Here is a 25,519-nt window from a genome sequence, read left to right as displayed (position 1 = left end):
ACATTGAGTACATGAACTACTTGGGTAGGTTGTAACGCATCACTACAACTTCAAAAATACTCTAATCTTCAAGTCAGTGCATTAATTATTGGGTATTGCGTTCAGCTTAAAACATTATATAGACAGACAGGGAAACATTTTTGTAATTCAAATTTTACCTCCTTGAAAAATGGAGGTATTTTTTTGGTATGTCTATTTATGTGTGTGTTTGTGTTTGCGCGCGCGTGTTTGTGTGTGTGTGTGTGTGTGTGTGTGGATATGGTTATAAAAGGCTACCTGTATGTGAAAGAATTTGTAAATATTGTAATGCAAAGGCTGTGGAAGACGAAATACACTACATCTCAAATTGTTTCTTTCATAGCAACGCTCGAAATGAGTTGACTATTCAAACTTCTACAATTTATCCCAATTTTACTAAACTTACAGACCAAGAAAAAACTATTCTTCTTTTAACTTCCCAAAACCCGCTTATTTTAGAAAAGGTGGGACATTACGTCTTCCATAGCCTAAAAACGAGAAGTCAAACCCCTTAGACATAGTTTTAGACCTAGCTATAGCTCTAGACAACTACCTTTTATCATGTAGATTTTAGTTATTTTATACTACGTTTCGTTGTTCTTTTATGTTTGTAATCTGCAATTAGCCCCCTGGGCATGAATTTGCAATAAACTTCAATCTTGTCCTAGAGGGAGAAAGTCATTAATCACATCTACATCTGGTAGTGCTGATTTTGCAGGTGTTTCGTTACATGACTTCCTTGGCAACCGGTGTTGTTTCCCTTGCACGATAAAGAAACACTTGTGGACACTATTGTGAACGAGAAAAGGGCTTAGTAACCATCACACAAGATCTAAATATTTTATATATGGAGGTCTGAGATCTCCGCATTCCTGTTTACATTACTTTGTATCAATCCGTATACGTACAAAGCATTTATAGTTAACATTTCCAAATTAAGAATCATTTCGCACAAGTTGGCAATACAAAAATATATGCCCGTTAACCAGAGACAATGTCCCACATGTGAAGAAAGTTTTGAAAATGAGTACCATTGCCCTTGTACCAATGACTTATCCTGCCTATTCTACCGACAAAAATTAATAAATGTTATCACATGTAAAGCTACTAAACCTTTCCCAAAGACAAACACGGACATTTTCAATGTACTTATGTCACGCCCCGACCCCATATCTGCGAACTCAGGTCAGTATACATGTAGCGCCTTACAAAAGTACACCATGTCAATACACCGTTAACGTTCATATTCCTGTAGTAATAGTTCCTTAGAATAGACGTAACGTAACTCCGGATAAGTTCACACAAACTCCACATAGAAAAGGGAAGACACAACCACATTCCTCTACAGCAAAGGATCTGCCAATTTTGTAATCTAGATTATATTGAAGATGAATGCCATTTTGTAGTTGACTGCACATTATATAGAAATGAGAGGGATTCCCTCTATACTTATGTGATAGATAAGTTCCCAAGCTTTAGACATTTAGATAGAATAGAAAAATTCGAATTCCTCATGAAACGTGACAAACCATGTATCATTAGCTCAATATGTTCGTACACCTTTAACTGCGTCAAGAAGCGAGAAGAAGCTGAACCTGTAAATAGTAGATCACATTAGTTTATATAGTATGTAAGTGTCATTACTGTTTTCTTTTCCCTGTTTACCCATGACTTGTACTTAGTTCGTTAGAGCACAAGGGTACAATAAAGGTCCTTCATTCATTCATTGATCACTTTGTCGTTGTCGCTATAAATTGTACCATGTACAACTGTCGATCAAAGTTTCATTCATACATTACTTACCTGGCCGAGGCAGGGTGGTGTTGAGGTCGAAGTCGGTGCGAGTGGGGCGGTTGTTCCGCCTGAGGTACAGGCGGAGGGAGACGTTCTGCTCCACCGACAACACTGTGATGTGGATCGAGCTGCCCTCTTCTGACACGTTAAAGGAGTGCATCTAGGACAGAAAAGCACTTTAAAGATCCCACCGCACTTATCGAATAGAGTGTCCTTCCCGAGTGATTTCAGGCAGTTTGTACACAGCTTGTTGCCACTGGACACAACTGGGGCGTGTTATTACGCCTAAAAGAGGTTTAGCGGTTATGCAAAAAAATAATAATAAAAACTGATGTTGACTATTAGAAATGTTTCTCGACAACCTTGCCGATTAAATCGGTCATTGGATTGATGTGAATAGTTTCTCTGAAAGTGCTAGACTTCATCTTGTTCTCAGAGGCCATTTGACGATAACCTTACGAATACTGTGAAAAAATTATGTTGCTGGCCCTATCTTATATAAGAGACACTGAACGTTTCTATTTGTAATTCCTTTGTACATTTTTGTGTGATGGATGTACCTAGTACTTAATATAATATATTGCTGCATGGGAGGGCATAGAGGTTTTCAGCGCACAACACTTATTTCTCTACTTTCTATTGATCAGATACAAGTTAAATGTCAAGTGGAGCTGTTAAAAAAGTGTATAACTTGAGTGAACTTGAGTGCAGTCCCTCATTGTCCTTGTATTGTTCTTTGTGAGACTAACCGACATGGCTTGCTGCCAGGACGGAACGGTAGATCCCTGCTCCGTGGCAGTCGGCAGTCCTTCCGTGCGCTCTGTCACGATCTGCACGGGCTCGGTAAGCCTGCTGACCGCCAGAGGACCTCCCTTCCCCCGGACCTGCAGCCCGTTCACAGACGACTCCACCGTGTCCGAGCTACCGGAGTAGGCGTAAGGGTTTTTCTTGGACTGGAAGTTCTGAGTGAAAAAAAATACTTTATTGTACGACAATTGTACATGGTACAATGTATATCATAGTACAAACAAGACTGGCAATGAAAACATACATTGCCATGGCGACGGTGGTTGCTGTTAGGGTTATTGTTTGCATGACACTGCCATTGTTTCATGATTTTGAGGAAGCCTTGGTACCCTCCTCTCCCCTGAGTGTAGAGCGAATGAGCCCCGGGGTCAAAGAAAGTAGGGCATACGGGGCAGACAGGTTTTTCCAAGGGTTTCCAGGAATGTGGGCTTGTCAACAAACAGAGCTGGAAGACATTCCTGTAGACATTCCATGCCTGTGGACAAAATTCCTGTACAATTCCTAGAATTCTGGCGAACTACCTACAATACTGTACCATTCGGCTCCTCCCTGAGACGTCGCCAAAAAGAGTATAAATTATATATTAAATGAAACATCCTTGTTACGAAACATGTAATATTCAATCAAGTAGGGCTAATCATGAGTTTCGGCATTTTTTTCTAATAACAAAACATTTCTCGTTGAAAAGAGAACAACCGTTCTTTCAGCAAGGTACAGGCCTTGTTATTTCTCTATACCTCACCTGACATGAGAGACCTAGAGTATGTTAAGGTCATATAGCAGGAATAAAGGAGTAAGAGTACTATATTTAAAAACCACCAACCTCGGTTCCAACGGAACTTTCTCCCCTGCAACTTCCACCCAACAGCGTGCTAGTGCCAGGGACGACGAAGAAGTTTTGCGATGTTTCACTGGTTCTGATGACCTTTGGGGCTGATGACGTCACGCTACATCGCTCTTTATCAACGGCGATTCCAAATGTTCCAAACTCAAACGTTGTCTTGCTCTCATCCGGGGTCTTTCGATCCAAGATGGCGCCGTTCACATTCCCCATTGCCCCGAACATTGTTGTGGTTGCCTGTTGGTTCTGTATCAGATATAGTAATCCACCATAAACAGCCAGCTTGTTATGATTCACGAATAAATGTCATGGTAAAGTCTCCGATTTGGTAGAATCGGCTATTCTGCTGGCAGAGTCTTTGTCAGTAGAATCGGCGTCTCTACCCTGACATATACCTACACTCACTCTGACTTATTTTTTTTTGTTGAGATCCTCTCATGACCCGAAAACTAAAGCGAGCGGGCGAATGAAAAAAGTCCAGCCAAAAAAACTGGTGCAAATCCACAGGAATATGAAAGCTGGTATTGTGAATTTGCGGTTATACATGACAACCTTTAGTGGGCACACGCTAGGTTTTTGTGGCATTTATGAGTCGGCACAGGTGCATCACACTGAATTCTAACTCTGAGTTTTGTGGAAATTCGGTACTCTGGGTGCAATCTTCTGTAGCTACCACAGGCTCCCTATTGTCGGTAGCTTCCATGGACGACGGAGGATGGTACCCAGGCTTCAGCCTTGGAGTTTTTTGGGAACAGGCGAAAAGCAGTACACGCGCGCGAATGTCATCCATGTTTGGTGTCACTTATGGTCACCTGCATCACGTAGTCAAATACCTCATTACATAGAAGTGGTTTCGTATCGTTAGACATGATTCAATTCTGCATCAGCCATAATCAAACTGATGATGATATAAGTAATGTATCTTATATCATCATCATATCGTTCGTTCTCTCTAGCATGACAAGCCACTGAAACATCAACGGACAGTGGCTTCCAATGTCTTCAAACTGAACGTTCGCTAACATATGGCATACTTTGTTTACGTTACTGAAATACTTCAACATTTTCAACGTTAATTGGACTTTGAAATATATGATTTTACTTTTGCAAGCTGCGTTTGCCCCTCTTCTGATGCTCCGGAGCGTCTCTGAGCAGTGGCAGATGTGGACGAAGCTTGGAGAGTGTTTACAACGACTGTGAAAATAAAAGGACATATAAAGCACAAAATAAATTACAGGTAAATACACCCACTTATGCTTAGGTCACATTTCCAAAGCGGGACCCGACCGGGCAGTTTGTATGAAGGAAAAATTAACAATCCATATCAAGAATATACAGAAATAGTGCCCATGATTGTTACTAAGAACTTTTCAGCGTTTTGTTTGTTTTTTTTGTCTTTCATATCGAATTTTTGTTCCCAAAAGCTGCCCGCCCGGGCCCCGTTGGGAATTGTGACCTCAGCATAAGTGTTGGTCTGCCCACAAGGTGTGGTGCATGGTTTCTTTGCTTACGCTTAGGTCCAAATTGCGCCGGTGCTCGTCGGGGATGTAGTCCCGACTGGTCCCTTGCTGATCTGTGACATAAGAAATTCGTCCCGGTGGACTGCCGGCAACATATCGGTGTTCTCACGGTTAGGTCACGGCGTCTTTTTGTCAGTGGGGCCCAGGCAGAGATTAAGAACTACATTCTTCTCGGGTCCCCGCCGGGCCAAAAAAATAGCTCGGTAGCGGCAGGGTGTCCCGCGGGACCACGTAGGGGTCACGGCTTAAAGTGGCAAAGACAGCCCGGGAACTACCCGGCAGGGCCCCCTTTTCAAATTGGGACCGACGCATGACAGGGTGAGACAGTACTAGTAATACATTATGTCATGTAAGGCAGGCTATATGTAGCAAGTGTAATCACGTAATTACTATGTGCGTTGATGAAGGTTAGACATCCAGGTAAACGATACTCGTAAGAAAATTCAAACTACTACTTGATCAGTTACGGATTTTTTTCATTTACGGATTTTTTCTAGTTACTTGTATATAAGAGTGAATCGGTTCTCTGTTCATTTGTGACGCTGAAGAATGATGGTGATGAGTGATGGATGTCACTCGAAACGTCCGGAAATAAAAATCCGTAACTGATCCAGTAGTAGAGTTTGAATTTTCTTACGATTAATTACTATGTGGTTAATCAGCATGAACAAATACCATTACTAAGTATTTCCTCACAAATCATCAAAATTCACCAAAACCAATATGGGAGTAAAGTATTGGCTAAGACAACTTGAGAGTTGGTCAGTTACAACAGGGGAGTATTGTCAACCTACTGGTTATTGGAGAAATAATGGGAGCCCAAATAAAGTATATCCATCTACAATAGTAGAATTTTCTACTTGTGACATTACAAAGTTATACGGACCACTCAACACATTTCCAGCTGAGGCTTCCAGACCTTCTGCACCCAGGTCCTGTACGGACTGACTGCTGAGAACCTGGGACATCTTCAGTGCGATAGAAGATGAGGAAACCTGAAACAAAGAGAAGACAAAGCGTAAACCCACATGATAGACGCAACTGGCGGGCTACCATCAAACCTTTGTATTAGATTGCAAGTCCCCCGGGAGACTGGGAACAACTGACGTCACTAGTAAGTGTACTTTTAAGTACTGTTCTCCAACAGACTCGGTCTTCATCAGCTTTCTGACCCGAATATTGTTGAAACGTGATGGATCAAAGTTCATCGGAAGTCGATACCGCCCCCCGTCCCGGCGGAGAGAAGGTTGGTATGCCCGGACGTAGATAGCTTCCTCGTCGTATGAAGACCGAGCGAATTGGTCGAAAATTTCGGTGAGTCAATTTTCTTGAGTCGGAGAACAGTTTAATTCTCATTATTCATCTTACATACCAACTGTGATGAACTTTCATGCAAGTGAGTGTACTTGTGTGGGGATGTTACTGTACCATTTCAATGGCAAGTGCGTTCTAAAAACACATCCTCTTTACCTGAGCATCAGGCGTGACTTGGTCATCAGCAGCAGTGACCTGACCAAGCGCGCTGGCCAGGACGTTAATGTTGTCTACAGTCTGCACCTCCACGCTTTCCAGCGCAGTCACCAGCTTGCTTCTCGCCTGAAAAACATCAGACTTCCTGTCAGTTCTGCGTTTGTTTAGAAACGTGGTTCTGGCTCATTAAATATTATTGATGCTTTTAGTATTATTACGTACGGACTTAATTTTCGCCTGTAGAATAGCAAGGATGCTTACTAGCGTTATCGCTAAACTTAGTTTGCAAGACAAAGCAATGAATTGAAACATGGCAAAATAACATGGTCATGTTACAGTAAAACGACTATAGAACACCAGAAACTCATCACTCAAATATCCTCCAACACCAAGTCAATGAACCTATCGTTGAAACCACGCAAGTGTAAGTCCATGTCTATCGTGAGCGGCAAATCAACGGACATTAGCTTCACGATCGCGGGAGACCCTGCTAAAACAACTAAAGATGCACCGGAGAAATTCCTGGGAGGCTACATAACATTCTCAAGCAAAACAAAAGAGACTTATGACATTTTGGTGAAAACAGTAGAAACAACTATCGAAAACATAAACAAATCAGCCATAAGAAACGAATACAAACTCAGGGTATACATGGAGTATGCTTTCCCATCTTGGAGGTACATGTTGATGGTGCATGATCTGACAGATACACAGTTACAAAAGCTTGATGCTATCCACACAAAGGCGATCAAAACTTGGCTGAAAATGCAACCCAGTGCTACAAACGCTATCCTGTACAACACCAGGGGTCTCAACTACAGAACCATATCAGACCTGTACCTTGAAGCCCACACTCTAGCCTACAGTAGGTCCACTCTCATAGCCGACAACAAGGTGAAACACGCTGTACAGGCCAAATTAGACCGCGAATCGCAGTGGACAAGGAAAATGCAGAAACGGGGTATTAAAACCTGCCACACCATCCACCAACAAGCCACCTGCGCGGCAAAAGACTTAGAATGGCCTTCAGTACGTAAACACATCAAACAACAGGTGGCTGACATGCGCCATGATGTGTGGAGTCAGCATCAGAAGAACCTACTGCAACAAGGACACATGCTACAACTGCTTGAGGAGGAGAAGTGTGATCTTACGTGGCGGTCAACCATCTACAACTTGCCAAAGGGTATTTTAAGTTTCGCGGTGCGCGCCTCCATAGACGCCCTGCCTACCTTCTGTAACCTGGCGACGTGGGGGAAACGTAGCAGTGACAGATGCAAACTGTGCGGGAAGCGGGAAACACTTCACCACGTTCTGAACCACTGCAGTGTCTCTCTTCAACAAGGACGCTACACATTCCGACACAACGCCATACTGAAGCACATAACGGACAGCATACAGGACGCCATTGACCTCTCACAGATCACCGCCACTGTATATGCCGACATCCAAGGACACACGACCAACGGGGGGACTCTGCCGGTACACATACTGCCTACAACACAGAAACCTGACTTAGTCACTTACCTTCGAGAACAAAACACAATCCATATTCAGGAACTGACCGTGCCGTTTGAACAGAATATCAAAACCAGTCACGACCGTAAGGTCAACAAGTATGCAGCCCTAGCGGCAGACCTGAGAACAACAGGCATCACCACAACTCTTACCTGCTTCGAGATCGGATCCAGGGGACTCATCACACCCGACAACAAGAGCAGACTTAGGACACTGTTTCATGTAGTTAAGTCAAAACCACCAAAGAACTCCTTTAAAGACATTAGCCGCATTGCCATTTTATCGTCCTATGCTATATGGAATGCACGTCACGAGCCGAATTGGGACTCAGATACCTCACTGTAACTACATTGTACTTATCATTAATACCGGCCTACTCCCTGAAATAATAACGTGGTTAAGTCGCATTAGATAGAAGTGGTAATCTTTTTAAGCCAAAGTCTAAAAATTCTTGTGATAATTTTAATGAAAACAGTGCAATATTTAAGGAAACAGTGCAATATTGTATGTCCTGATGTATTGTATAGTGTCATACATGTATGTGTAATGTCTCCCTGCATGTTCGGTCAGTTATGGCCGATGTGACCTGGGATCAATGTTTCTTTCTTTTGTTTGTGAATAAAGAATGATTTTACTACTAGAATGAAATAAAAGAAGAGGTGCAAGTCTACAATATGCTTAGGGCACCTTTCCATACCAGCACTCGCTCGCTTGTGTTTGGGTGAACAAAAAAAAAAACAATTCATTTTAATAATATATACAGTCAAATACTATCCATGATTAGGTTTTAGAATTTTTTTTTTGTGTTTGTTGTCTTTTCTATCATACTTTTCGTTCCTGAAAGACCTGGCCGGGCCCAGGGCTAGAGGCTTAGCATAGCTGGTAAATCTATGTATGCATCACGGCGTGATAGTTTGGTGTCCAGTCTATCGTGGCTGGGGCGGGTTTTCTTCGGAGCTGCATGAGCTCTTCCCCGCTCGACTCAACTAGGTTCCCCGGTGGGATTTGCACGACGAGAGTTAAATTATCAACTCCTGGCGTGCAAAACTCCTGCAAGTGTAACACTCCTACCGGGTGGTCTATTGAGCTGGACGGGGAAAAAACTATTAGAGCCCCGAAGACAGCCTGCCCCATGGTCAACTACAATAGATTGGATACCAGACTATACTGAGTAGGGTTCGACGTGGTTTGTCACCTCTTGTGCTGCAGTTATACTCTCATTTGTTGCGTCCTGAGACGGTGTGTTCAACACGGAGCCGATACTACTGGCCAGCTGTAGAACTCCCTGTGAGTTTCCAGTGACCAGAAGGTTGTCAAGATCGGTGGTGAGATTCCCCAGAGCTGCAACAGTCTCCTCTGCACTGGGTAGCTGCACCTTTATGAAAGAATGAATGAATGAAAGGTTTATCTATCCATCAATATTCATAAAAAATATAGCAGGTATAGACTGAATTGTGTGTTTCTATACACATGATAAATCAAAAAGTGCAACACTACTTGTCAATTACTTAAACACAATAAATAAAATTAACAGGGAATTATTCTTAAAAAACAGGCTAGTCTGGTGTGTACAAATCTCAACGTTCTATGACTGTGTGTAGGTTTTGCTATCACAATGGTACTGTTAGTTTGATTAATGGACAATCGGATGTACTATTCTAAAATGGTTTTGTTCTTGTTCTGAAAGTAGCATAAGGACATGATTACGTATAAAGCATTATGTAATATTTTACACCAAAATTGAAATATTTTATTTGCAAAAATACTTCATGTGATTGTAATTTCTTTTCATATTTAAACATATTTGTGCAATTATCTTTTCTAACATTTCTGAAATTTATGGTTGGTGCTAACTGCTAACAAACAAGGCCCACTCAGTTTGTGGTGCCACCACAAAAGCAGAATGTAAACAAACACGATTAAAAGCTGTGTTTTTAGCTTTAAACAAATGGGTATAGCATCATATTTTCACAATTCCAGTTCCTGAAATATCACTTATTTACAATAGAGTAGGATTGATTCAACTTACCTTGTAAAGAAATTGCCAGAAAATTTACCTCTTATATCATCCTAATGTTACACAATGTAACTTTAAGTTATTGATACACATAGTGAATCGTGAAACAGCTCAGTCTGAAGAGCAGTTATGACAAAAATAACAACACTTAATGATATTCAGATAACCGTCAGTATGTAATGATATCTTTGGCTCTGATGTATCTGATAATGTTTATTGTTCAGTATGCACTTGTACAGATTTAAGGTTTATGATTGTGAAAAAGATACTGCTTACCTGCACTGTCATGTTATTGGAGTACGCTACAGCTCCAAATGCGTCTGACACATGAACTCGAAGAGTGACGTTGAAATCACGTGACTCTTGTCCAACAGGCAAAAGCGTAGGAGGTAGCTGGCTTTGCTGTCGGAAGAATTAATAAAAATGCGTTAAGGACGGGGAAATTAGTTTCTCTATAACATTATCTTCAGTTCCAAATTTGCAAACTCCATTGTGAACACAGCCAGGTATCAGAATATAGCACACACACACGCACGCACGCATGCACACACACACACACACACACACACACACACACAGAAACACACATGCGCGCGCACACACACACACAAACACACACACACATACACACACACAAACACACACACACATACACACACACACACACACACAGAAACACACATGCGCGCGCACACACATACGCCCGTACACACACACACGTACGCACACACAAGCACACAAACACACACACACATGTACACACACACACACACACACACACACACACGCACGATATACATGTAAACAGATAGATAGGGAGACTATACTATAAGCAGGTTGATGTTCAAAAACAATATTGTAAAAGAAGCTAGCAGAACGTTGTGCGTTTTGACTTACTGGTCCACTGAAGAGTACACTGAACGCTGCAGTCTGCCCATCGTTGTAGTGAAGAGCGTATATCAGTGGCCTGTCTGAGTCTTGAAATCCTGTGTAAGAAAAGTGAATAAAAATAAGGCCATGTTGACTTGATTATATGGATGACATCCGCGCGCGCATGAATTTTCGGCCGTTTCCAAAAAAAAAAAGTTTTCAACCATACTGTAAATCGTACAAAACAGTTGTAAAATGAGTAAAAATATACCGTAAGTTACAAAAAAATAAGTAAAAACTATACCAATGTCGTAGAATGACAAAATCAAACAAAAAGACGAAATTGTAAGGAAATGAACTTGAAGATTAGATTATTCGCCAAACCATATTCTGTCCCATTTGTTCAACCCTCATGACCACGTAGATTTCAGAATGAAAACATTCTTTTTTTTTTCAAAACTTTTTTTTTTATTCGCACGCGCGCATCAATTTTGGGGTTCCCGGAGGATGTCATCCATATAATCAAATCAACATGGCCTAAAGAGAAGTTACAGAGGCAAGAGGAATTGATACAAATCAACTACATATAACATGTGCTCAAAGAACGATCACCGCGAGCGGTACAAATGTCCTGATTTGAAAACAATTGTCGCGATTACAATATAAAATTACGGTAAGTTATATTGACATTTAAAGATTTAATGTACGTTATACACGTTATAAACTACGTTAATTTTGTATCGACTTTTAGTTTGTATATATTTTTTTTAAATTCTTGTATCGATCGTTAACTTTTATTTGGATTTTTCCTCACACTCAAAAACGCCAACAGGCGATATGGTTACTTTGAAGGAACAAACAAACAAACAAACAACCAGACTGGTCGTTTTACTTGTTTTGTTACACCATCACATTTTGCACTTTCTTGTTTTATCTTAATTGATATTTGCACGTTATTTTTTTTCCTTGATGTTTCTTTAAGTTGTATGCGTGGAGAAGAGAGGGCCTCGATAATATGTTTTTTTTGCCCAATCGTCTACAAGTAAATGTGAATGAAATAAACAAACAAACAAATAGATAAACAGATAGTGTGTACCTCTGCAGGACACTGAGAACATGGTACTGGTGGTTGTACCAGAGGCAGGAGTGACGGAACATGTTCCGGGAGTAGGCGGTTCATTCACGTTCACCTGTGCCTCTGTAAAGCCAGCTCCGCCCAAACCTTCGGACCCAGAACTCGACCTGACATCCAGCCTCAGTGTGTACTCCCCCGGTACCTGTCACCCGACATAGTCACGTTATGGTTTCAATCAATCAATCAACCAAACAAACAAACAAACAAACAAACGATCGATGATCGATCGATCAATTAATCAATCAATCAATCAATCAATCAAATGGTTTATTTGTAAAAACAAACAAGAACTTGTACCCGTTGGCTATATTGTGTCTTGCTGTACAATTCGCTTCCTTAACATTTCTGACATAACAAATGAAAACTGATACGTCATTCGATAAAATCCATATCGTTACACATTAATTACCTAAGAATAACAGTTTTTATAAACCGTATACTTTATATACAAATCAGCCAGCATTGTATTTAGAGGATCTGTTCTCTCAAACCTAATCTTGAGGCCTGTTGTGTTTTGACCAAAGGAGCATTCAAATCAACACGGTGGGATTTTTTGCTTCAGTAGTAATGTCTAAGTCAAAAGTCTAAGTCAAAAGCAGGAAGTTAACAAAGCTTAAAAAAGCAGAACATTACCAAGACATTCCATAACTTCCTTTTTAGTTTATGCTGACGAACACACACACACACACACACACACACACATTCACACACACACGCACACACAAAAACACACACAGACACACAAAGACACACACACACACACACACAGGTAGACACAGACACACACATTCACACAGGTAGACACACACACACACACACACACACACACACACACACAGGTAGACACACACACACACAGGTAGACACAGAGACACCAACATGAAAACGGAAAATAAAAATCTTAACTATATCTACGGTAAAAGAAGCTAACCGTTAAGACGTTGGCTTTGACCGCAAGATCTTGCGAGGTTTTCCCGGTGGCGGTATCCGCAGCCCAGTCCAAGTCAGCTCGCCCGAAAGAGGCAGGAGAGTTTGTTAATGACCACAGGTAGGCGGTGTCTGGTGGGCAGTTTTCACAGGACGTCACTAGAACAAGCCTCTCGGACGGGTTGATCCGGTCGTTACAGTTGACAAAGCAACTGGGTGTGATGGGGATTAAGACAAACATTTGGTGTTAACAAAGTATTTTTTTAATTTATCATTTTTCTTTCGTTTATTAAAGGAATATTACATATAAATAGATACAAAAATAAAACCGTGGCAAGCCCCCCTAATACAAATATGTTCGTCTCGAGTATTATCAATATCAGAATAGTGTAAAGATGGCATATTTTGCATATAATAAACATTTCGTGTTAACATAGTATTAGTAGTACGTACTGGAACTGACTGACAATAGTAGTAGTTAGCTGTAGTAGTAGTAGTAGTAGTAGTAGTAGTAGTAGTAAGTAAGTAAGTAAATAAACGTAAGAAAATGCCATGGCGATAAAAGCTATCTACCACCCAGATTTCGTGACCCTAAATCACGAAATATCAAAACTGTATAAGTTTTGCTGTAGTCACTCGGGAGCCCAAAACGTAATCAATTTTTAAATTGACCTTAAAAGGTCTCATTAAGGTATCATGTTTCAGGACAATCAATCCATAACTTCTTGAGTTATCGTGCTAAAGCACATACATTACATATATATACCCGAAGGTGCATTTTCTGTACAATTCCTAAAATTCTTGCAGACTGCACACAATAATATAGCATTAGGCTCACGCCTGAGGCGTCGCCAAAAATGCATTTCAACAAAGAATGTAGAACGACGTCTAAACGTTCAAGGGTTTCTGAAGATGCGACCACTAACCTTATAAGAACATTCAGCACTTCGCCATCCTTAAGCTCGACGACTTGTGAGTACGGAACGGATGTTCTACTGCCGTGGCTAATCTGGACCGAGAAATTAAAGATTTCGGACTCGGCCGGCAGAGACGACACAGGGATGGAAAAGGAAGGCCTGTTGTCTTCCTGTCCAAAGACATCGTTACAAATTGTCCCTATCCAATGAGAAAAGTAGTGTTGTTAGTTATTACATGAATCAATGGCCCATGATGATTTCGCTTCATGTTCTATGATATTCTATATAATGTGATCAAAAGTATTTGTATTATTTAATTATATAATTTTAATAAAAACATATCTAACGACATCTTAACAACTATTCTGTCTTCGTTATGAAAGAGTAGATTCTAACCCAGAAGTACCACATCAAGTGACAAATAAAAAAGTCTGTCAGTAAATTATAGCGTCAGGTTAGTGAGTGATGGAACACATAGCTCGAAACGTCGGTTCTATTAGAAACCAGATTTCGCAAAGTCAATATTCTAGTCAGATCTATATAGTAAGTTGACTTAACACTGTCCCGATGTATAGCGACATTCATGGAGTAAAAATGACCAGAATTCTGACCAAAAACGGTTACTGGAAGGACCTGGGTTGATTTTAAGGGTACCACCCAGTAAATAAAGGACTCACCTTGAGTCTTGTCTTAAATGCCTTAAGTATAAAACACTGATTCAGACGTGCTAAATAAATGTGGGACAGTATGTGTTAATATCATACAGATTGCCTTATTCAGAATATTTCCAGTTTTGCTGCTTTGAAATCGCATTGGATGCCCATAAAATAGTTTTGAATAAAGAACTTTGATATTTAATCATTCACCAATCTGATGAACTCATTTACTGTTCTAAAAAACTCACCGTTTTCCCCCTGACAGGTCCACGTGTAGTTGAAGTCCGAGCTGTCCGTGATGATCCCGTCCGGATCGTATGACGCCGAGGCGTTGAGGACCAGCGTTCCCTGCTTACCGACGGCCCGCCTGGAACCGCCGGCTATCAGCGCAACAAGCGGCGCGGGTAACACTTCCACCCACTGTTCCCCCTGAAGAGAGTTCTGCTCACCGGTTCTGTTGATGCTCACGGTGGCGTTGAGCTCGATTTTCACCAAGCCGTACATCAGCGTGTTCTTTGGGATGGCGAGGTCTGCAGAGTTGACAGTAACCGCTAGGGGGACAGCCTGTTGTTTGCCATTGGTGTAACGGAAGATTTGCCATTGGAAGGAGACGGTGTAAGACTCGTTACAGGAAATGACGAGGGCGCTCTGGATGGTCAGGGGAACCCGCCGTTCTACCGTCAGGGCTGTAGACTGGGCGCCACCGCCACCAGACAATGTGATGTCAGGGAAGCACTCTGGGAACAAACAGCAAGCAGATTACTTGTGTGAATTACTGTGTACAGTTTGGGAGGGAGAGAGATAGAAAGAGGAAGAGCTACTAAGGGAGAGAGAGGGGGATAAAATAGAGAAGAAGCTAGAGATAGAAATAGAGAGAGGAGGAGAGAGGAAAAAGAGAGGGAGGGGAGAGAGTGATAGTGAGAGAGAGGGGGAGAGAAGAAGAGAGCGAGAGAGACGGAGAGAGAGGGACAGATAGGGAGAGACAAAGAGAGGGAGAGAGAGGGAGAGACAATTCAATGGGGGAATTGACCACCTTACATATGGCAAAACTGTAAATAAGGTATACTTTGTGTATGTTTAATTTCGTTAAATGAATTCATATTCAACACCTGGATGTGTTAAGAGACATACCTTAATCATATTCCAGACCATCTATGGACAGTACAATACATGAAGAGAGATATTTTGTCCATGTATCGCCTTACCTGGTGTAGGAGGCTTCAGTGGAATGACTGAGCGTTCAGCATCATAAAACGTAAAGCCGGAGCTAAACGCTGTCAGGCGCTTGTAGTAGCAGTGCGACCGGGTAGTGGTCGTCAGGGGTCCAGGCTTGGGGAAGAACCAGATATTTGCAATTAGCCATCCGCATGTTCATATTTCGGTAAGGCTAAACTGATTCAATTTTACGGATGACATCCGCGTGCGCATTGATTTTTCGCCTGCTCTTATAAAAAATGCCGTCCTCCGAGGCTCTGGCCTGGGTGCCATTCTCCGTAGTCCATGGTAGCTAGCGGCAATATGAAGCCGGCGGTATGACTACTGAGGATGGCACCCAGGCTGCTGAAGCTTCACGGAACTCAAGAATTCAGTTGAGTGCCGACTCAAAAATGTAGCAAAGGCCAGTATGTACCGGCTTGTCGTAAAATTCGCTATGTAATACTGTAACTTTACAAGTCCAGCTCTGTATTCCTGTAGCCTATCAGCAATTTTTGGCTCGTATTCCAGAATAGCGTACAAATTTGCCTGATATCCGCAGTGCAATATAGCAAAGAAGAACAATTTATATCATTCGGAAGACAGCATACGACAGGTATAATACTGACAAAATGTAAAATTCTACTTGATCCATTCTGTATTTACACTTACACTGCAATCTTCTGTTGTCCATCGATGGGAGGTTTCGTTGAATCCCAGACAGTTTGTTGAGAACAGCTTCAACTTGTAGCTCAGGGTGAAATTAACATGCCTATAGTCTCCCTCGTCTACATCAGGTGAAGTAGTCACATTTCCTTCATAAGGAACATGCTCAATGCCTGGGTGGAAAAACGGGGTCAAATTTGAATAATTATATAATGAGAATTATTTTACTGTAGACGTGAGAGTAGATGCTAGCTAGATATGTAGTACTGAAGAGTTTGCCATGCATTGTACCTGTTACAATTGTTGTGCAATAAAGATTGACTTGATTAACTGTTCTTCAAATTGGCTCATCCCGGAATTTTCGACCGAATCGCTCGGTCTTCATTAGCTTTCTGATCCGAGTGCTGTAGACACGTGATTTTATGCACGTGTGACGTCAGCACTGGGTCAACGTTGGTAGGAAGTCTGTAGCGCCCCCCGTCTCGAATGGAGCAGAATTACACTTGAATAGTTGTAATTGTTGTAACGGGATGAAGTAATTCATCCCGTTGTTTGTTAGGGTTAAGAACAGGTTTTGGATACACATTAAATATCCATAATAACGCCTTAACATGGTTTTGGATAAAGCACGGTTCTCGACACAGCATCAAAAGCTCAACCTCAAGATGATTTCGTTAATACTTAAACCGACTTACTGAACATTAGATGCTATATGGTTCATGAGATACATTGCTTGATTAATGCATTCTTCTTTTAACTACCCAAAACCCGCAAGTTATGAAAAAAAAAGGTTGGTCATAACGTCTTCCATGGTTTACAAACGAGAAGTCAAAGCCATCAGACATAGTTTTTGACACAGATACAGACAATTACATTTCATTATGTAGATTTTGTAGTTATTTTGTACTCCATTTTAGTGTCCTTTTGTCTTTGGTATTTGCAATTAGTCTTCGGGGAGGACTTCGCATTGAACTTTGTTTTTTACTTAATCGCCTGTAGCAGAACAAATCTCCAGTCAGATTCAAAATGTATCAATAGTGCAATTCACCTGTGCAAATATATCAATTCATAGTGAATTATAACCTGTCCACTTACCGATAGTGTATTCACCAGGTCCACCAATTGCTGTGACGTCATCAGGTGGGATGAACCAAGTGTATCTGTCTTGTCTCACCCAAGTGGAATCGTCCAAGGCGATGGAGTATGGCGTGTTTTCTACAACAGGGAATTCAGGTTAAAGTGGCAACCCAAATCAAGCATAAGGCCACAGAAAGTAATTTTTTATGGATGACATTAAGCGCGCGCTTTGATTTTCGCCTGATTTTGTGGAAAAAAGAAGTTTGTTGTCCTTTGGCAGTGGTCAACATACCGAAAATTGGCAAAATTGCGTGCCTTGCCATGCTCGAACGTTGATGGCAGATAAACATGAAGAGAGAAGACAAGACAAGGCTCTGATTTATTGTTTTGACTTATCCTTTGATGCAGTGATGTATTCCCACTGAATCAAACCATTCGTACAATGATTGAGAACTTTTATTTTTGAAAGTTGTTTCAGTGACAGATGGATGTTGTAATAGTTGGCAGTTATACTTATATAGGTACCATTTCTTGTTTAAATTCAAATTTGAAAGTGTGGAAATATATTTTTTTTCGCTCTCTCGCATTAGATTTGGAGTCTGAGGAGGATGTCATCCGTAAGGTTTACTTGCTGTGGCCTAAGGTGGTTCACAAGTAAGACTGCGCTTGCGCAGCAATGATGCACTGTGGGTGTTATGTCAAAGGTGAAGGCCCTCAATTACATAAACAGCATGTAGAAAACATAGTTTCACTGCTGACACTGCGCATGTACCACCTCATCGGTAACTATACGGGTGAGTTAGCCAAAACATACACACAGCAAAGAGGGTGACCGTTTTGAAATTGCATTCAAGCAAATCAGAAAATATCAAAAGGAAGTAAATAGAAATAGCAGGAGATTTCTCGGTACCGAATGCCACTGTGAAACTTTTGAATACTCGTACAGTTTCTTCATTTTTAAATTGTCATAATTTATTTTTTTTTGTATTTGTAATTATTGTTTTTAGCAAACAAAGCCATGCAAAATTAAGTCGATGGAAATAGACCAAGTATAGACCATATTGGTCTCTGTACATCTCTTTAACACTTTATGTTTATGCTCTTTTCTACAGTATGTATTTCTATGTGCTATGAAAGAAAAAGAATATGAGAATATACTACCAGGTGCATTTATGTTACTTCATGTGACCTTGACAACAACAAAAAGAAAACCAGGAAAATGTGACACTATGTGAAACTGAAAACGTGATTTACTAAAAAGTGAATTAATCATTGCTCATATAATTTTCTATGTTCTGGTAGAAGATGTATTTGAATGCAAAATGTGTTTTGAATTATTTCTAGATTCGTAGCTGTTTTAACAACTCCAGTCTACGTTTTCCGTTATACTGTGTTTCACTTGCAGTATGTAAATGAGAGTGCAATTTATCCATCTGGCTGCAATATACTTCTTTGTGCAATAAAATGAAACTGATGTGCGCTATTATACTGTATTTACTGACAGTACTGATGTGCGCTGCATTTTCTATTCTACTGTGTATCACTGACAGTATGTAAACGAGCGTGCAATTCAGCCATCTTGCTGAAATATGCTTCCTTGTGCAATAAAACAAAAACGGATGTGCGCTTCATGCTACTACGTTGTGCTTAGTTTCTCCTTCCACCACGAGGGACGAACAGAAAGAGTGTGCTGGAAACCTTCGTTTAGCTGACAGATAAAGCCCCTGGAATGGTGACAGCCTCTCGGGTCCCACGTGGACCCGGTCCCGTAAAACGAAGCACAGCTACCGGAGGTGCCACGGGGGCGCCAGTTGGAGTAGCCGGATGACGCCAGGATTTGGCCGTCTTCATATACCCACTGGCCGTCGAGGTTGGCGTCAGTCAACCCGAGCCAGCGACCACGGACCACCGGTTGTAAACTGGCGAGATACGCGTTGGTCTCACCGTCCTTCGGCATGGCTAAAATCCCGCCGTCTGTTGCGCAAGCCTGGCTAGCGCCATCACGTGTCGTTGGCTCCGCAAAGCTCTTGTAGCAAACGTTCTTAAAACGAATGTACTCTGCTATTGGACAATCTGTTCGACAAAAACGAAAATTTCTAACATAATATATATGCAGCTAAACATGGTTCGTCTCTTACAAAAACACGTAATGCGAGTCCGTAAGGGTTACAGTAATGTACCCACTTTTTGTACCATTGACTGTAATGCTTCTAGCTCAACGGCCTCCACCGACCGCACTCTTCAACCCCATAAATGTGATGTGCTCAGGTTTTTATGAGGAGCTTCAGATTGTTGACTCATTTTTTAAATATAATTTGCATGTCACATAATGTTACATTTTCATTTTAATGTATTACAAATTCACATCAATGAAAGAAGACTCTTGCTACGGAACCGAGTGTTTATATTTAGCTATAAGCAGCAACACCTGTGCTGTGCAATATGAACCGGTTAGAATTGCCCTGAGGAAGCTGACAGATCTTTTTAACGAGTTACTCACTAACCTGATGAAGGAAACTATTAACAAATTCACATAAAGTTCCCACATTTATATGCACCTAGCAGTATTTAAGCAGCAAAGACAGTCAGGAACAACTGAGAAAGAGACAGACCTAAAAGAGGATACAGTATTTGCACGACATATACTTATGTGTACTATTGTAGTTAGTGTCAGAACTATTTCGAACAACATGATATATCAGCCAGTATAAGAGTTGCAGTATATGATAATATACTGCAAGTCTTATGCTGATAGTAATGTAGCCCATAAACTGATAGTAAAGTAGCCCATTTAGAACATGCATCAGGATAGTTGGTTTACTGTAACAGTTGTACATGTAACTAGTACTAGTCGATAGAGTAGCTTACAAACTAGTCCTTATCAAATGCTTCCTGTGTCTATTGGTTGTATGAATGAAGTTTTTAAAATTAATGTAAAAAAAATACCTGGAAGAGGAAGTGTGATGTTCCTGTCAAACTCTTCTCGGGACGGAGGCTGGGTCCGTCTAAGGTACAGCTGGACAGGCACGTCACGTGACAGTGACGTCAGCGTGATGTGGAGGGAACTGCCCGGCTCCGTCACGTTAAAGGAGTGAACCTGTTCATCAAAGTTCATCTGCGTTGGTAGTACTCATAGTGCAATGTTTAAGTTTAACTTTATTCCAACACGAAGAGGACAGAGAGATCAAATTTTCAACTACTGTAACCTTCATCAGGATAGTGACCGATCACCTCCGAACGTAAACTCGTGAAAGTTTTTTTTTTTTCGTCTCGTCTCATTTGTCACCTCATTGGACAAAGTTACGCACTTGAATACTGCACACTGAGCACAGCTTTTTAAGAGGTATAAAGGAGACGATATATTGAAAGTTTATACATGCCCGAGGGCTAATTGCAGTTACAAACAACATAAGGAAGAAAATACAGTGATATGTGAGACTGTAGCTACGTCCGTAAGGTTATACTATATTCTACAACAAACATGGTACAAGCTATAGTTTTACTGGGTTTGACTTCTACTTTTTAAACAATGGAAATATATCAGGGTCCTCCAGCATTCACGTAATAGAGTATAATGCTACGCCTTCCCTGATTTCCCTGATCTGGACTTGGGTATTTATCTACGAGCGAGATACAGCGGTGGTGTATTTAACCTCAGGCTCTTCTCAGCCCAAACAAAGGTGACTGAAATGTTAATGCGTGACCTTATTTTTGTTGCTCTCTCTGCCTATTGCCCCTTTATGATATAATATTGTTATTATAGTTTGCATTATGTTGTATGTATCAGTGGTATCCGCTATATACCTACCTTGTCGCTGCCTGGCTACCACGCCATGTCATGTTGCATTCCCAAGAAAGAAAGAAAGGAAGAAAGAACATAAGATGAAAGTGTACATGGCGGTACCGACCTCCATGCTGTACTTCCAGGAAGGTTCGGTTGTCCCCAGGTGTTCTATAACCGGAAATCCGCCCAGTCGTTCATTCACAGCCTCAACTGGTGCTTGTAAACTTCCGGTCTGCACAGGTCCGGAGTCGCTGAAGAACCTTAGCCTGATTACAGTGGACTGGATTTCCTCCGCACCGCCTGCACCGGCGTATAACCTTCCTCTGGTGAGGAGGTTCTGAAAGAACATGTTGAAGAAGTTACACTTTCTAACGCGGGACTATGTTTTAACGCTAAAAAAAGAAAAAGGTCTTCCATGCTGTTATGCCGAACGTAGGGTGGTGCCCATCTCCATTTCTGTACTGCCCTTCGGCGACACACAGTTGTGCAAGGCACTACAGCAGGGGGCTAGTCCGCTGGTAGTGCTGTGTGTTTGACCTTCCCACACTCTTTCTCATATGTGCTGAGTGCTAAGCAGAGAAAGAGGTGTGTAACATTCTTAAAGTCTTTGGTATGACCCGGCCGAGCTTTAAACTCACGACCTCCTGGTTACAAAGCGAGCACTCTACCAATTGAGCTATTGCACCGGTAAAAAAAGCTTAAGCGTTAAAATCATTATTCCTTCGTCATATAGAAGTATGCAACCTGTTATACCTTATCCTCATTGTTTTCTCTTTTTTTTATCATCTGTTTTTTTTCACATGTCCTTTAATCTTTCTGTATGTTTATTTTCTTAGTAAAAATTGAAAATGAAATCAAGATTATTGTAAAACAATACATTGAAAAAAGAATAAAAAATGTGTTTCAAACACCAATGTAGAAGTACAAAAAAAAGAATCAAAGAAGTATCTCAAACACCAATACAAAAGAACGAGAATAAAAACTTGTTTTTAAACACCAAGTGCAACAGAAAAAGAATAAAAGTGCCTCAAACACCAAATTCAAATGTATAAGTAGAAAAGAATAAAAGAAGTGTCTCAAACACAAAAGTGTAAGTACAGTAAATATCAAATCAAATCAACATTAATTTGCTCAACAACTGTAGCTGGTACAATGTATGGCAAAGAAATAGCAATGGTACATACACAAACTAATACTAAAAAATAATTCTAACGAGCTAGTCCATAATGATGCTGAAGCTAATAAGCAATAACACCAAAGGAATTTAAGTGGTAATTACAATCAAGAAGCAGACATTTACCATTGCTCCGATTGAATGAAGTGCAGGGTTAGTTTCGTAGATCAGTGCAGTGATATTCTTCACAGCCACGAAGCTCGATGATTGGTTGTTGGTCCTGAAGATTTGCGGCTGCGTGCTGGGCTGAACAAGACGGCGTTTTCCTAGAGCGATTGCGAATCCTGGCATGTCGTAATACGTCGCTGTTTCATCCGGGGTCTTGCGGGACAGAATTGCTAGGGACAGGTCTTCAGCTGCTCTGATCGCAGCCATGCTGGTTTGTTTGAGCTGAAGTAGAAAAAAAATTGCGAATTGGATGAAAAACGTACTATATATAATTTCATCAGGTTGGTAAATGATTAAGTAGTAAAGTCATTTTATTCACAACCATTTAGATAGCAAAGTTCTTTCATCACAACCATGTATTTTTTACGAGCCGATTTTTCGATGACCGTCTGTCATCTTTATCAGGGTTTACTGTGCGCTGACGCTAGATGTTACTTGGTGCATAGTGCGCTAGAGGTGTTACATAGTTCAAAGTGCACTGTTACTTAGTTCACAGTGCACTTAACCCTAAACAGTACACCTGGGGTTCGCGCGGACCCCAGCACTATATATTCTGTAATATCTTTTTTGTTTCTGAAGATTTTTTTCTGAAATTTTAGGTAATTGTCACCCACAAAGTTGTCCCTCAATACAGTGCAGAAAACTCCGTTTCTACCATTTATAAAAAAATTATATCTGATTTTCTTTTGGGGTCCGCGCGGACCCCAGCCGGCTTTCGATCATAATGGATACACTGGCATTCTTATACATTACCTTATTTCCGTTTTTATATGTTTATATGCACTAATCGTATGTCTACCAAGTTTTCAGAGAATGGTGTATTAATAGAATTAAATTTTAATAACTTTGGTGTAATTATGACGTCATATGACGTCAGAGCTAATAATATAGTCCGCCATATTGAATTTTGACCAATGACGTCATCAAATTAGCATATTATATGCATAGTAAAATGATTTAACTTACATTTAATCATGTAAGATGTTATTAATGTTGGAAACGAAGTGTAATTTAATATAAAACTCAGAAAATTTTTATGTTTAAACCAAAATCACTTCTATTTTCAAATAAACTTCCTGCTAGGAACCCGTCCCCATGGCAACACAAAAAAACATCAACTGACTAGTATTAAACTAATATGAACTTTTTTCCGGAGACATTTTAGGAAAGGTCTCCAAATTTGATACTTCTAGCGCAAGCCGTTTAGCCGCTATCTGAGATCAAAGTTGGGCCTCAAAAGCCCCTTCAGTCTGAAATGGGTTTAAAAATCGGGTATTTCTTCATGTCTTCTTTTCTTCACCAAAAAATAGAAAAAGTTCAAAATGTATGATTTTTGTATGTAATGTGGACACAGTGGTTCCCACATCAGTTTGCAAAACAATTGAGCTGGTAGCATGTTGATAATTTCTAAAAATTAGCATAAAACTGTTCTGGGGTCCGCGCGGACCCCAGGTGTACAGATTAATCAGTCCGGGAAGGTGTACTGTTGAGGGTTAAGCAAGTTTTAACTGTTAACAATGCATTCCGAACATAGTGCACTATGCACCAAGTAACATCTAATTCCAGTGCATAGTAAACCAGTCAGAATTACCCTGATGAAGATGACAGACGGTCATCGAAACGTCGGCTCGTGAAAAATAAATGGTTGTCATAACAAAACTTTGCTATTCATTAGTTTACCAACCTGATGAAATTATTTACGGAAGAACAATCATTAGTTTTAAATGTGCCTAAGTTTCGGTGACCGTCTACTATCAAATTCATCACTTGACATCAGGACTATAATGACTGGTTCACCACTGTGCACTGGGGCTAGATGTTACTGTAGCAATCCAGCTCCAAGCATAAAACCAATAGTGGTCATGACTTTTTGTTATAGCAATCATTTACCAATCCATATTCCATGAGTTTACGGCGTCGTATCCAATATGAAATGGAAAATGGAGACTACCTATGATTGATTATATGATAATTAGAATTACCTAAAATCACGAATGACGTCGTATGATATAATTCTTTAAAGGAATAACGGTTATCGTTGAAAGTATCAAAGATTTTAATTAGAATTCAGGGAACTTCAAGTCAACTTATATAGACTTCGTCCTCTGTGTTTCATGTGCACTGTTTCTATGTGAATGTTTGTGTTGGTAGTGTTGATATAGAGTGTATAAAACTATAGACATTACCTCCGAGAGCTCTTCCCTATCTGCAGACATATAGTTACTGACGTTAGCCAATAGCAGCGATGATGCGATGATGTTTGTTGCAGCTGTGCAGAAAAAGAAAGAAGTTCAATGTCTATTGTTGAACAAGGCAACACAACAATATGTTTCGTTTGTCATATCTATTTTCTTGTTTTATGTAATTCATTAGTTTGTCGTATGATTTTGAAGCGCTGTTACCTATATGTTATTATCATTATTGTGATTTAAGTTATTTTGTATCTTTGTTTCCTTGTTTGATCTTTTGTAAATGTATGTGGAACACTGTAAACGCCCTTGCGGCGATATGTTACACTCTGGGTAGATAAATAAAAATAAAATGGGGTTCTTGCTCATGACGTCATAGCCACCATTTCGGTTGGTTAAACCTGGGAATTTTCATCACATAATGGTGCAAATATGTGACTGCAGTTGCGTCATTTCATACAAATTCAAATTCTGACATATATAGCTAGGCCAAGTTAGCTAGCCAACATGGTGGACAATTACGTCATACTTACTTAAATGAAAACACCCTATTCATGAGTAAAGTGAGTATTGAAGAGGTAAAAATGCCACTGCATCTTTTAGTTTTAAGATACCTTTAAAAACACTTGCTGACGCCTCCTCAAGACGCTGTGGTCCAAGAACATCCTTAGGTTGACTGCTTAAGTATGCCACTACATCCACCATCATCTTAACTATGTCAGTCTGTAACGAAAACAAAATAGCACGTTAAGGGAACGTATATAAAATATTCAATGA

The 25,519-nt window shown here is 40.5% G+C and overlaps 2 protein-coding genes across 2 annotated transcripts in view; both read right to left on the bottom strand.

Moving 5' to 3' along the window:
• The window catches only part of LOC109471281 (polycystic kidney disease protein 1-like 2), a 35,037-nt gene extending 21,879 nt beyond the window's left edge, over positions 1-13,158 (bottom strand). Inside the window, exons 1-11 of the mRNA XM_019770565.1 lie at positions 12,922-13,158; positions 11,952-12,132; positions 10,883-10,971; positions 10,262-10,387; positions 9,164-9,343; positions 6,451-6,576; positions 5,867-5,975; positions 4,563-4,654; positions 3,443-3,706; positions 2,562-2,774; positions 1,822-1,972 (exon numbers count right to left, since the gene is read on the bottom strand). Of these exons, the coding sequence (XP_019626124.1) occupies positions 1,822-1,972; positions 2,562-2,774; positions 3,443-3,706; positions 4,563-4,654; positions 5,867-5,975; positions 6,451-6,576; positions 9,164-9,343; positions 10,262-10,387; positions 10,883-10,971; positions 11,952-12,132; positions 12,922-13,158 (1,768 nt within the window). The remainder of the gene's footprint in view (positions 1-1,821; positions 1,973-2,561; positions 2,775-3,442; positions 3,707-4,562; positions 4,655-5,866; positions 5,976-6,450; positions 6,577-9,163; positions 9,344-10,261; positions 10,388-10,882; positions 10,972-11,951; positions 12,133-12,921) is intronic.
• Positions 13,159-14,688: 1,530 nt separating this feature from the next.
• On the bottom strand, positions 14,689-25,461 carry LOC109471280 (sperm receptor for egg jelly-like). Its single transcript, XM_019770564.1, has 9 exons — positions 25,357-25,461; positions 24,740-24,822; positions 22,512-22,775; positions 21,336-21,548; positions 20,374-20,524; positions 17,446-17,565; positions 16,357-16,523; positions 15,696-15,819; positions 14,689-15,227 (listed from the first exon to the last, which is right to left on the bottom strand). The coding sequence occupies exons 1-9, from the start codon at positions 25,448-25,450 to the stop codon at positions 14,689-14,691; spliced, it is 1,755 nt and encodes a 584-aa protein (XP_019626123.1). The 5' UTR covers positions 25,451-25,461.
• Between the last annotated feature and the right edge of the window lie 58 nt (positions 25,462-25,519).

Source organism: Branchiostoma belcheri, unplaced genomic scaffold (genome assembly GCF_001625305.1).
Source record: "Branchiostoma belcheri isolate BF01 breed outbred unplaced genomic scaffold, Haploidv18h27 scaffold245, whole genome shotgun sequence".
NCBI classification, from domain to species: Eukaryota; Metazoa; Chordata; class Leptocardii; order Amphioxiformes; family Branchiostomatidae; genus Branchiostoma; species Branchiostoma belcheri.
Note: the sequence above shows the minus strand (reverse complement) of the source record. Positions and strands in the feature narration are given on the sequence as shown.